We start from the raw sequence: 13,778 nt of genomic DNA on the forward strand, positions 1-13,778 counted from the left end.
AGGTATAGCAGTCTTTTAGTTACTCCAGCAGGTATCTAACCACAACCTTTGGGCATGGAGTTTACATAAGATTTCCCTTATTCGCTTTGATTTGGAGAGCACCTTGTAACTGGTTGTGTAGGATTTCCACTAGGTATATTCACATGCCCAGCAAATGAGCTGCTGAACAGCACAGAAGGGGAGAGCAAAGAGAAAAACCTATAAACTTCAGCTTTGACAAATGTACCAGAATTGTACAATCTTAAAAATTCAGGATGATGCTATTTTTTTTTATTAGCATACATTAGCTCTTTAAGGGAGGGTTTTTACTGTGACATTTCCACACGTGTATTCCAGTCAGCCTTCCTCCCCCATCACTCCCCCTTCTCCTCCTCCCCCCTTTCCTAATACAGAGGCAGCGGGTGTCACTGTTCAGTTCTCACTCTCTGGCAGTCTATTTTGACCATATTTATCTTCTTTCACTATTGTCAGTCCACCTCCTTCTCCCTAGTACCCCCCACCCCAATAGATCCTATTTCTCTTTCCCCTCCATCTCAACCCACTATTGATAAACAACTCGCATTGAAGCTCTACTCACATTGAAGCTCTTTCTGCAGTTGTTTTTGTTTTTTGTCTTTTTAAAATTTTCTTTGTGTGTGTCTGTGTCTGTGTATGCTGGTCATGGGGCTTAAACTCAGGGCCTTGGTGCTGTCCTTGAGCTTCTTTTGCTCAAGGTTAGCACTCTACCACCACCCCAATAGATCCTATTTCTCTTTCCCCTCCATCTCAACCCACTTTTTTTTTTTTTTTTTTTTTTGGCCAGTCCTGGGACTCAGGGCCAGAACACTGTCCCTGGCTTCCTTTTGCTCAAGGCTAGCACTCTGCCACTTGAGCCACAGCGCCACTTCTGGCCGTTTTTTTTTCTGTATATGTGGTGCTGGGGAATCGAACCCAGGCCCCATGTATACGATGCAAGCTCTCTTGCCACTAGGCCACATCCCCAGCCCTCAACCCACTATTGATAAACAACTCGCATTGAAGCTCTACTCACATTGAAGCTCTTTCTGCAGTTGTTTTTGTTTTTTGTCTTTTTAAAATTTTCTTTGTGTGTGTCTGTGTCTGTGTCTGTGTATGCTGGTCATGGGGCTTAAATTCAGGGCCTTGGTGCTGTCCTTGAGCTTCTTTTGCTCAAGGTTAGCACTCTACCACTTGAACCACAGTTGGACTTCTGGCTTTTTCTGAGTAGTTTACTGGAGTTAAAAGTCTCACCGACTTTCTTCCCTGAGCTGGCTTCGAACCATAATCCTCAGATCTCAGCCTCCTAAGTAGCTAGGATTATAGGAGTGAGCCAACAGTGCCCAGCTTCTGCTGTTTTCATACATAGTTTCAGTGTATTTCAAAGTCCCCGACCCTCTTTCTTTTTACCCTTTCCCTTCTAAGAAATCCCTTAGATGCTTGTTCTGTATCCATCTGAATAAATAATTATGTATGCAAGTATGTGTATGTATGTTCACTTCGATGCTATTTTAACTTCAGCATGCTTGTAACTTTTGACATTTGCAGACTGGTTTTGTTTTTGTTGTTCTAATTATATCTGTGTCCACAGCCTCTAAAGGTCTTAATCCTGCTTGGGGTCCCACACGCTCTTCCCTTCTCAGCAACAGATTCTTGAAAGTAATAAGCTAACTTTGAAGCCTTCAACTCGTTTCTCTTACAGACTGGTGATGATTACTTCCACATGAATCCTGACTGGTATAGGTTTTTGTCTGTAAGAGATTTATAAAGGAAGTCAAGCTGAGAAGTGAGGCTTAATCTTTTGGAGTGGGAAAAAATAATTATGGATCCCATTGAAAATCCAATGAAAGTTCAACAGCTCAGAGCATTCATGAAAACACATATCAGATGTTCTTTTCTATTTCAAGGGGTCCATGGTTCTTTAGGAGCTGGATTAAACAGCCCAAGTAAACTGGCCATTCTTCTGCCCGCCAGATGGGAGCTCAGAATGTCTGAGCTCCGCAGAGCAGATGGAGTCGGAGGACGTGCTGAGTGCCCTGGGCTGGAGCAGAGAAGGCAGGACGAGGCAGAGCTCCAAAGCTGCAAATGGCGCCTTCCCTACGCTGTCGCCCATGGTCGTCATGAAGAATGTGCTGGTCAAGCAGGTGAGGAGGACCAGTGTGGCCCAAAAGTCTCTTCAGACTAAAGTTCCTGCGTTTTTGTGTACAAACTCTCCTATGCTGCCAAGGAGAGAGTCCAAAGCAGACAGGAGAAACACTGATAACTACTTCCTGTCCCTGGGAAAGGAAGTTACCATTCAACTACAGACACTTGTTTTCTTTTCTTTCTTTCTTTCTTTCTTTTTTTTTTTTTTTTTTTTTTTTTTGCCAGTCCTGGGGCTTGAACTCAGGGCCTGGGTATTATCTTTGAACTTTTGTGCTCAAGGCTAGTGCACTACTACTTTGAGCCACATCTCCACTTCCAATTTTCTGGTGCTTAATTGGAGGTAAGGTAAGAATCCCAGGCTGGCCTTACACCACGATCTTCAGATATCAGACTTCTGAGTAGTTAGGATTACAGGTGTGAGCCAACAGTGCCTGGAAAAATAGTCTCTTTCTTAAATTTGAATTTGGCTCAAAATGGTAGAGTTCTAGCCTTGAGCAAAAGAATTCAGGGAGAGCCTACAGGCCCTGAGTTCAAGTCTCATGACTGACAGAAAAAAAAAAATCTATTGTTTGAAACAGTAAATTCAGTTATATGAATTTGATAAAGTTAGAGTGAAGAAATCAAGAGGAATGAAGATTGACTTAACATTTAAGTGTATACCACTTTACTCTGAAAATATATCCCCATCACTGTGTTGATAAGCTGCTTTTTGGCAGGCTAGTCTGACAGCTCCAGGAGGTGCAAGAAGCCCATACTCAAGCGTGGGGAGGTGTTTTTTCCAGAGGCTCATCCATAGACAGAGCTGGCTGACCAGGAGATAGGCCTGACTGACAAGTGGCATCCCATAGTTTAATTTACTTTCATTTTTGTTGTTTTTGTTAGCATAAATTAATTTCTCAATTCATTATAATATTGCATATATCCATATAATGTGCTTTGATCACATTCACTAAGTCTGTATTCGTGTGTGTGTGTGTGTGTGTGTGTGTGTGTGGTATTGGGGTTTGAACTCAAGAACTTGTGCTTTCTTGGAAGGTGCTCTACTACTTGACCTACACTTCCAGCTCTGTATTGCTTTTCTACATCTCCCTTCTCTCATTCCTCTTTTAATAGTTTTTTGCAAGTTCATTTATATGTGTGTGTGTATCTGTATGTATTTATATGTGTGTATAGCATATATTTTCTATATGTGTATATATTCTATATATGTATATATAAACACATATATAATGTATATGTATAAAGTACTTTCATCATTTTCATACCCTCACCAGCCCCTTCTTTTCCTCTTTTCACTCCCACTGGTTTCTGTGCCCCCGAAGTTCCCCTTTTACAGCCATATTGTCATCATCATCGTCATCATTATTATTATTATTTTCTATATATGAGCAAAAACATTCTGAGTTTAGCTTGTCTTGCTCAACATGGTCATCTCCAGGTCCCTTCATTTGCCTGCAGACATCCTAATTTCATTTTTCTTTATTGCTGAGTAATACTCTATTATGTACATGACCAGCTTTTTTTTAATCCATTCATCAGATGTTGGATACCTGGGCTGATTCAATAGCTTGGCTATTGTGAGTAGTGCTGCCATGGACATTGGTATGCAAGTATCTCTATGGTATTCTGACTTATGTTCCTAGTTTCCCTGCCCCCCAACATTCTAGAATGTGCTATATTCTAAAATTAAAATAATATGCTTTTTAAAACCTCTTCATATTGTGTAATGTCTTGATCATTACTGCTTAATTTTAGGAATTTTTCTTTTGAAGGTTTGATTCCAGCTCTGCCATTAGACAGTATGATTTTGCACACAATCATTTAGCCACCCTGAGCTTTGTTTATTCATCTTGACCACATGTATGAAATGATTCTCGGGTTCTGTTCAGCTGTAAGATTTTGTTCTGTATTCCCTCAGATGATTTTAAACTAGAATAATTCAATTTGTAAACGCTAACCATTAGAACAAATTAACAACAGTATCAGGAAGAATGATCCAGTAAAATCTTCTTGACAAAGAAGATTACAAGTTGCTTTGATAGGTGAAATCACCTGAAGTTTTGCTTTCTGAGCTGACCTTGGGTGATCTCTGATTTTGGATCTCCTTTGAGATCCAAAGAGAAATGTTGAAACCCACAGAGAAATGTGGCTTCTGAGCCCTCATTGTTTTATTTTGAATACCCTCGCCATATTTGAATGCCAAGAAGGCTCCAGAATGGGCTTTCTATAGCATCTCAGTCTTTGCACAGGAGAGGAGTTATATTTGGTCTAGTTCCCAGCCCAGTATCTAAGAAGCCAGACATGTGTAAAATAGTGTACATGTGCACATGTGGGAAAAGAGCACATAAGGGACTTTAGCCAAGTCACAGCCCCACGCATCACCAGCAAGGATGAGAGCCGTCAGGCTCTCTGCCGACCTTCATCTCTACTTCAGCCTCTGAGACTGGGTGGGAGTAGGACTGGCTTTCAAATATTGGAGACATGTAACCATGTTCTCTGTTTATTTAATCTGAATCAGTACTTCAAAAATGAAAAGTATATATTTACAGAGAAAAATAGTAATAAACAGAGAAAAGGGCAGCATAGCCTTTTGTTAAGCTGAAAGCTGGATGTGGGGTGCATGCCTGTAATTCAAGCATTTGGAACACTATAAGTAGGAGGATCTGGAGTTCCTTTGAGGTCCTGTTTCAAAAATAACAACAACAAAACAAATACTGGGTACCCATATCTTATAACTACTTAAAACCATAACTACTCAGGAGGCTGAGATCTGAAGACCACAGTTTGAAAACAGTCAAGACAGACAAATCTATGGGACTCTTATCTCCAGTTAGCCAGCAAAAAGCCAGAACTGGAGGCATAACTCAAGTGGCACAACACCAGCCATGAATGGTGGGTATTGTACACTATGTTAGCTTATAGTAGACACTAACACATGGCAGCCATTTCTCTTTTAATAGTTTGATGTTTATTGGGTTTCCTTGCCTTAAAAATGGGCCCACAGGCTTCTGACAAGACAGACTTTTGAGTAAAAGTTGTTTTCAAGGCTGGGGGCATGGCTCAAGCAGTAGAGTACCTCCCTAGTGATTGTAAGGCTCAAACCCCAGTACCAGCACAAACAAGAAACAAGAACACATAATCTGGAGCTTAGCATCTTTTACTAGGACGTTGTACTGTCCATATTTTTATTGTCTCAGTTGTGCCCTTAACTATGTCATTATGTCGCCTACCCACAGTTTCTGTTCTTGAGTGATAGCATTTGAATGAAAATAGCCATTTCTTCGAGTTTTCCTAAGGGGAAGTTAGGGGGAGAAATGTGGCATTCGCCACAAGTGGGTTTTTGAGCCACTTCCTCCATGAGCCTCCCCTTCAGGTGAGGGGAGCACAGCACTTGAACCATCTCTGTCTACAGGTAGCTGCTTGCCCCGCCCTTGTTGCCCCCTCCATCCTGAGTGAGAAGCTGCTCTCTCCCTTTGTTTGCAGGGCAGCAGCTCTTCCCAGCTCCAGTCTTGGACTGTCCAGCCTTCCTTCGAAGTGATCTCGGCCCAGCCACAAGTCTTCGTCCTCCATCCACCTGTGCCATCGCCTGTCAGCCCACGTCACACAAACGAGAGAAAGTCAGACTCCAGAAACTACTTACCCATTCTGAATTCTTATACCAAAATAGCCCCCCACCCAGGCAAAAGGAGCCTTTCCCTCAACCCAGAAGAAAGAGGTGTGAGTGGAATGCCGAAGAAAATCTGTACTGAGAGACTCGGGTCCAGCTTGCCTTCCAGGGAGCCGGGCAAAGCTGGCACTGTACTGTCCAATCCCTCAACTCCAGCACCCCCCAGCGCCAAACTGGCCGAGGAGTCAGCCCCGCAGGGTGTGCCCTCGCTGGCGGCAGGTGGCAGTCCACAGACTCTTCAGCCAGTGTCCAGCAGTCATGTGGCTAAAGCTCCCAGTCTGACCTTTGCATCCCCTGCCAGCCCTGTCTGTGCTGCAGACAGTACTCCGCACGGCTTAGAGAGCAGCTCTCCCCTCTCCCCTCTGTCAGCAAACTACGGCTCACCCTTGTGGGCTGCCGAGCACCTCTGCCGCAGCCCAGACGTCTTCCCGGAGCAGCAGCAGAACAAACACAGGCGCTTTCACAACACCCTCGTGGTCCTGCACAAGTCTGGCCTGCTGGAGATCACTTTGAAAACGAAGGAATTGATCCGTCAGAACCAGGCAACTCAGGTGGAGCTAGACCAGCTGAAGGAACAAACACAGCTTTTTCTAGAGGCCACCAAGAGCAGGGCTCCTCAGGCCTGGGCTAAACTGCAGGCTTCCCTAACATCTGGATCCAGTCATCTAGGCAGTGACCTAGACGCATTCTCCGATCACCCCGACATATAGCACAGGGGCTTGCGTTCCTGTTATCTGAGTGGTTCTTTTCATTCTTGTTGTTACCCACACTCATTTCCCAAAGCGTATGTTAGACCCTTTCCTTCTAAACTCATGAAACCACATACCAGTCCCTGGCTGATGTCTTAACCTACTGTAGTCCCTGCATGGGTCATGTACGTCTTTGTTCCACTGAGGATGTCTGCTTCTGAGTGTCCTCAAGTCTTTTCCTTAGCTGGCAGGCACTTAGCCACGTCATGGGGCACAGGAGGAGAGATGACTGCGTGGGGCATTTCTGGCTGGGACCTCTCACCATCCCACTCACAAACTGGGTTCAAGGGTGCCGTAAAATGGATGAGCATTCAGGGCAGTGACGCAAGGTCCTTTCAGGAACCCTCCCTTGTGTTGTCTCAGTCACAGACAAAAACAAGAGGAGGTATGTTTGCATTCCACAAGACATTGCACCACTTGGGCGAAACCTAAATTGCTCTGGGCACTGGTACCAGTACTTAATCATGTTTAACTTGGTTTTCTCCAACTTGAAGGTAGAGGGCAGGAAGAGTAGTACCATCAGCCTCCTGCTCTTGAGTCACATACCAGATTTCACTTTAGGGCGTAGGCAGAAGACTTCAGACTTAGGGTATGAGATGGATCCAGTATCATCTGGAAATGTAGTTGATGAATTGATCTTTGACGGACAGACTGAAGAAAATAGCCGTGGCCAGCATTTTCCTGTCAGCAGCTAGACAATTGTGGCAACTCATGCTTTCTTGAACTAGTACAGCCTGTTTTATGTCTGAAAAGCTCAGGGATAGCATCGTGGCTCCTGAGGCTCTGGTGTACGTTACCTCTCTGCTGCCACCTTTTTGGTTTGCCCCCTTCTAAAAGTAGAAGTAAGAAGTGGTTATGCTTGTAAACTTTGAATTGTACAAAATCACCCTCAGGTTATGATTAGATCATGGAAATTAGAAAGCATTCTTCTTACCCATTTCCCATTTCCTTTTTGTATCTTGTTTTTGTCTCATGTCATGGTAATGGGGGAAAGTTGTGGAGTCGTCTTATGTCTCCTTCATGTGTTGGTGTTACATTGGTTTCATGCCCAAGGGCCTGTTGGTTCTCTGATGCTTGTCTCAAGATGGAGAATGAGAATTTCCAGATGATACGCACTCTTTTTCCACTTTTCTCTTGTTAGCCATGAGATGCCTAAACAGTAAATTATACCTTCTTTTAAAATTTTTATCCCCTGGAAAACTTTGTTCATGACAAATTCCCTCAATAAGTTTTCATGGCTGTTCCGCAAACAAAATGCTCTTGAGGTGTTGTGAAGTCAGAAGTTAATGATCCTATTTACTAGGTAGCTGCAACTCTAGAACATCCTTTGGAATGCTGAGACTTCAAATTTCCTATACTGTGTTCACAAACACGTGATATAGATAGGATGAGTTTAGGAAATAAATAACTTGGTACACCTCTAGACCCTTGCAACTAACAGAATGATCACCCTACCATTTGCTTTCTGAAAGACTTTCCAAAATCAGAGCAAATGTGTCTCTAAGCCGACTTTTCTCTTGGCCCACTCTCTTGCCTCCTCTGAGTCTGCATGATACTGTAGCAGCTCTAGTCTGCCCCATGCTAGGAAGCTTCCTGTTTGGTAGAATGGCTTTGGCAGCAAAGCTATAGAGACAGGTGCACTCACAACAGCCTGGGCACCAGTCATGAGTCTTACTGAGTGTCAGAAATCTGAAAGCACTTGCTGAGAACCAAATGTATGCCTTTGGAAAAAGCCTATGTGAAGCTATGAGCCTCTTAGCCTCTTTCTCCTAGGTTGGGCTTGGCATTTCCCTTCCAGTCACTGAAAAAGATGAAAGCCACTCTTGGTGCTCACTGCTGAGTGGCAGGGAGGGGTAGCAGTACCCCTACTCTTCTCTGGTCTTTACTTAGAGCTAGAAGTCTCTTGGCTGTTAGCATGAACATGTTCTTTCCTTAGTGGAGCTAGGCACAAAACGAGCCCCGGTAGAGAAGCTAGGTCTTGGGAGAAGAGATCCATTGAGTCCAGAGGGCAGATCTGCAAATGGAGGAATGTCGGGAGCCACCAGAAAGGTCTCCGTTGGTTGCACAACGCTGTAAGTAGTAACGGCCCTAGCAGGGCCTGATGATATTTGGCATGAAGTACTGTGCTATCGCTATACCGTTTGGTGAAAGTGAGACACCAGTGTTAGCTCAGAGCAACCCTGAAGAGAATCTTTGGCAGATTTTATTGGCATTACTGAAACGTGTAAAAAGTTTGTGATTGGTTATGGAAATGGAGCTTGATGCTATTTGTAATTTATTATGCTCATTGCTTTTTATTGATTATGGTATCATCTGACTTTTCTTCTCCACTATGATTCCTTTAACAAACAAATAACTCATGCATATATTGAAGTGCTTTTCCAGCTCTGAGTTATTTAAGGGTATAAGTTTATTTAACAAATGTGAATTCTATTGAGAAAGTATGAAGTTATATAGAAATTGACTGTGAAATGTCAGAGAAAAATAAAAGTCACTTACTTGAAAACCATTTGCCCTTTTTGGTGTATAACTGCTTAAAAAAATATTATATGAGAGCTGGCTGTAGCTCAGCGATAGAGCTCTTGCCTAGCATGTGTGAGGTTCTGTGTTACAACCTCAGCAAAGTGAAAAACAAAAAGTCCTAAGTGAAATCTCAATATTTAAATGGATTTAGTTTGGTGCCTTTTGGGAACACTGAGATTGGACACTGACTATGTAGGAATTCACTATGGAGACTTCCACTGAGGAAACAGGCAGTGTCAGTGCGTAGTCCATTGTTCCCCACCTCCAAGGGTGGGAGGCATGAGAGGAGAATAGTTCATCTGTTTCCTGAGTCTGATGGACTTTCCACAACTAGAACTTCTAAATGACAGACCAGTTGTATGGTGGGATAAAGGCAAGCATCATTAAGTGAGGGTCTTTCTACAACAGAGGAGTTCTTAGCAAGTCTGTCTCAGACTTTCCCCAGGCTCCCTGAAAGTGTGTACCTTGCCACGGTCCTCCTAGAGAGGACAGGAAGAGGTGGGGTCCTCTGCTTCTCAGGCCAGCACAATGAGAACTCATTCCTGATGTGTTTAAAAGGCTGGGAAGATAAACCAGGCACCCGTGGCTTCTGATTGCAATCCTAGCTGCTCTGGAGGCTGAGATCTGATCTCCGCCTACCTGGGTGGGAAGCTTTGTGAGACTCTTACCTCCAATTTACCGCCCAAAAGCTGGAAGTGGAGCTGTAGCTCATGTTGTAGAGCAGTAGCCTGGAGCAAAAAGCCAGGGACAATGCTCAGGCCCTGAGTTCAAGTCCCAGGGTGCACACACACACACACACACACACACACACACACACACGCTGGAATTATAAAAGGCTTAGTCTAATTAAAAGACCTATATGGTTGTTACTACCTGTCTTATAAGTAATCGTCTAAGTGACTGAAAAATATAGCTATATGGTTAGTAAAATGGAATTAAAAAAGGATGGATAGATAAAAGGGATGGATAGAAAAGACTCCACCTGAAATAGAACCACTCCTCCCTTAGAAGTAGAATCCAGAGAAGGGAGAGAACACAGCAAAGTAGACCCTGTTAGTCATAGGAGAGCCCAGGTATTTGAGCATGCAACTCCTTGCCTGCCTCATGGTGTGTTCATGTAAGGAAAATACTTTCCCATCTAGGACTGCTGTGTATGTGGTTAAGCCACATCTTTGACCCATCAACCCGGGGTCTAAAGACCTAAATTTGCATAGCATGTCTTTTTTGTTGTTGTTATTCTGTTCTGTGGCTTGAATTTAGGAGCCTGGGCATTGTCCCTAAGCTTTAGTTCAAGGCTAGTGGCTCTACCACTAAGGCCACAGCTCTACTTCCAACTTTTTTTTTTTTTTTTTGGTAATTTATTAGAGATAAGAGTCTCACAGACTTTTCTGTTGGGGCTGTTTTGAACCCCAGTCCTCTAGGATTACAGGCATAAGCCACCCCTACCCAGCGATCTCTTTTATTTTTTTTTTTTTTGTGGGGGAAGGTGTTAGTGATTGAACTCAGGACCTGGATACTGCCCTAAGGGATAGTAATTGTTATACCAATTGAGTCACAGCTTCCTTTTGGCTTTTTGCTAGTTAATTGGAAGTAAGAGACTTGGGTTAATCTGCCCAAGCTGGCTTTGAATCAAGTTCCTCAGATCTCTGCCCCCTGAGTAACTAGGATTATAGGTGTGAGCTAGCTTTGGTTGGTTTGTTTGTTTTTGCCAGTCCTGGGGCTTCAACTCAGGGCTCAAGGCTACTACTACCACTTGAGCCACAGTGCCAATATAGGTATATGTGGTGCAGAGGAATTGAACACAGGGCTTCATGTATATGAGGCAAGCACTCTACCAGTAGGCCATATTCCCAGCCCTGGTTTGGTTTTTGTGACACAGTCTCAGACTTATTATGTGACTCAGGCTGTCTTTGGACTCGTGATCCTCTTGTCCCAGCCTCTCAAGTGAGATTTTTTTCTTTCTTTTTTGGTGCTAGAGATCAAATGTAGGGCAAGCACTCTGCCACCCAGCTATATCCGCAGCCCTTCTAACAGAATGCTTATTGTCCAAAAGGAGATTCATTGGTGATTAAATGACATCCTGCTCAGTCACCTATGGACAACCATTTCCTTTCATCTGAGATGAAGGACTCAGGTCTTTTTATCTTTTGGAAAATAATATCAATTAGTCTTTGCTTTCCTCTTATATTTGTCTTCCCTCAACCAGAAATGATGTTCCTGCATGTAGTACTCTAGGAAGCTCTGGGTCAACTTCTGAGTATCACCGTCAGTAGTCAGGAGCCACCTGGAAACAGTGCTACTCTGCCGTGTCTTTGTTCTGGGCCCACCCTTTGGATGTCACCCTTTATCCACATGGGGAGAGAGCTTACACATGAGGTCTAGCTTGGGGACACAGCACCATAAGAGTCACTCAGAAAGATGTAGTGGTATGTCTTACATCTTATAGCCTTTTGGTTTGCTACCTCAGTTTCCCTTATTGAGAAAGGGAGGGAAGGAATCTTTGCTGCAGTTGATAATCCTGAAATTGTGGCTCAGCACAAAAGAATAATGTCTTTTTTTTTTTTTTAATCTGTACTAGGGACTGAGGTTAGGGTTTAGCCTTTGCAGTGCTCTGCCATGCCCCAGATTCAAGAATGACGCCTTGAAAGTGTTGTAGGATTGCGTTGCAGAGCAAGTCAGCCTCCCAGCAAACAATCTCAGTGGTGCAATTTAAGTAAGAGCATTGAGCCTGTGAAGGGCTCTTAGTAGCTTGGGGTAATTAAGACTCCATTCTACAAAACCTAGTGTGCAGTTAGCAGGAAGAGAGTGAACGCCAGCCCAGGATGGTTCCTTTGTCTGTCTTCCTGGGAGGAGATATTCTGTGTGTCCACATGTGACTACTTTAGCTTTTCCGCTTAGAGCCCTCCTTCATTCTTAGAGCACGTGGCTCTCCTATCTTCTGAGGGATGCTTATGCAAGACATGAGCGAATTGCTTGAAAGAACAGTCTACATGATTCCTGCCTCCAGTTACGGCAGCTGGAGGAGAGGAGCGAAAAAAGGCGAGAAAAGCCCATGGAGTATGAAGTGCACACGGCGAGTGGGTGGGCACTGTGAGGAAATGAAGGGAATAAAAACCCAATGCAGGATGCCGAGACCAGCCTGTGCAGAGCCGGAGTCGGGCTGAATGACTGCGCGCTTGGCTCTGCTAACAATAGCTGCCTCTCATTTATTTATCTCAGGCATGAGAGTGGCGCTGGAAAGGGTGCTCATTCAATTCTGGTAAACACTCCCCACTGGAGAGCCAGGGCTCCGTTCTCTAAGACCCACAGTGGGCCTATTAGGTACACTTGGCTGGGAGCCTGCCCTTCACTTGGAGGTGTGAGTAAAAATACCCCAAACCCCGAGAATTTGGGACCTGCTACTACTTGTGGATGGTAAAGCAGATGTCTCTCCAGAGCTGGGTTGAAACCACCATCTCCATTCACCTCTCCCATAAATAAATGGAGAAGAGAGCTTCCCCTTCGTCCTGGAATGAAATGAGACTAGTCAGGAGAGGTCAAGAAGGCGTTCTGTTTATTAATGTTCCTTAGGGGAAATCAAAGGAAGTGATAGCGCTGTGACCTGGTGAGGCTCAGCGGGAAGGGGGAGGCAAGATCCAGGGGTGATTGTAGGAGAGATGAATGAACCAGAAGGATCGGCTCAAGGCTGGTGCTGTACCACTTGAGCCACAGCTCATCAGATCTCAGCCTCCTGAGTCGTTAGGATTACAGGCAAGAGCCACCACATCCATTCAGACAACTTCTTAAATCACTCTCTTTGGAAGAATGCATGAATGGGTTAGGGAGACAGTAGTGACAAAGTGTGTTAAGGTATGGTGACATTCCTCAGCTCTCCTCTGTGATAGGAGTTGAGTGAAACTTAATGCAGAGGTCCTAAAACCCGTACTTTCCCTGGGAGTCCGAACTGAAGTAGCACAGGAAAGCCTCCTCCAGCCTCTGTGACTATCTTAAGAGCCTTTGAAATAATCAGCATGCCAAGGGGCCACATTTGGGGGTGAAATGATGTAGGCTCCTTCACCTCAAAGTTAGGGGAAGAGTAGTAGCTGGAAGAAGTGACACATAAACAAGACACCTTCCCAGACAGGTCCCGAACCAGGAAAACCTGGCTCTGGGGCCCGGGCAGCCTTCTCTCAAGGTTTAACTGTGCTTCCCTCTGGTCTCCAGCAAGCATTCTGGGCCTTCCCTCTGTCCTGGGCAGCTCAGGGAATGCAAATGAGTGCTCATAAAGGAAGGACTGCCAACCCCCTCATCCAGCAGCCCCCAGGATACCCCCAGCCTGATGACAGCCTCAGGCATTGGGTGGAGAGGCTGGTGTGTTCTCAGAGATGGCCTCCCGCCCTCCAGCAGGCAGAGGGTGGGCAGGGCCACCAGGTGAAAGCCATTACTAAAGGCGGTCTAAGCCAATGCGGGTGGAGTATTTTGAAGTATCACCGTGCTGTTCTACTCTTTGGGCACGTAAGAGCATCAGTTGTGCTGTGAAGCTCCTAGCTGCTACTGATTATCCTGATTTGGGATGTCGCTTCTGCCCCTTCCCCCTCCCCAGCCACAGGAGGATTAGGAAGGGTGGGAGAGCACACACGGAGGGGGAACTGTCTCTGGAAAAGATCAGAGGTGACAGCACAGGCCAGTCCCAAGATAGTTTGGGGACCTCCCAAAAGGTG

The 13,778-nt window shown here is 44.7% G+C and overlaps 1 protein-coding gene across 1 annotated transcript in view; it reads left to right on the forward strand.

Moving 5' to 3' along the window:
* Positions 1 to 9,064, forward strand: part of Cipc (CLOCK interacting pacemaker) — an 18,184-nt gene extending 9,120 nt beyond the window's left edge. The window contains exons 3-4 of the mRNA XM_048361798.1: positions 1,969 to 2,138; positions 5,623 to 9,064. Coding sequence (XP_048217755.1) covers positions 1,969 to 2,138; positions 5,623 to 6,516 — 1,064 coding nt within the window. The 3' untranslated portion in view covers positions 6,517 to 9,064. The remainder of the gene's footprint in view (positions 1 to 1,968; positions 2,139 to 5,622) is intronic.
* The last annotated feature ends 4,714 nt before the right edge of the window (positions 9,065 to 13,778 follow it).

The sequence above is a fragment of the Perognathus longimembris genome, chromosome 14 (genome assembly GCF_023159225.1).
Source record: "Perognathus longimembris pacificus isolate PPM17 chromosome 14, ASM2315922v1, whole genome shotgun sequence".
Classification (NCBI taxonomy): domain Eukaryota; kingdom Metazoa; phylum Chordata; class Mammalia; order Rodentia; family Heteromyidae; genus Perognathus; species Perognathus longimembris.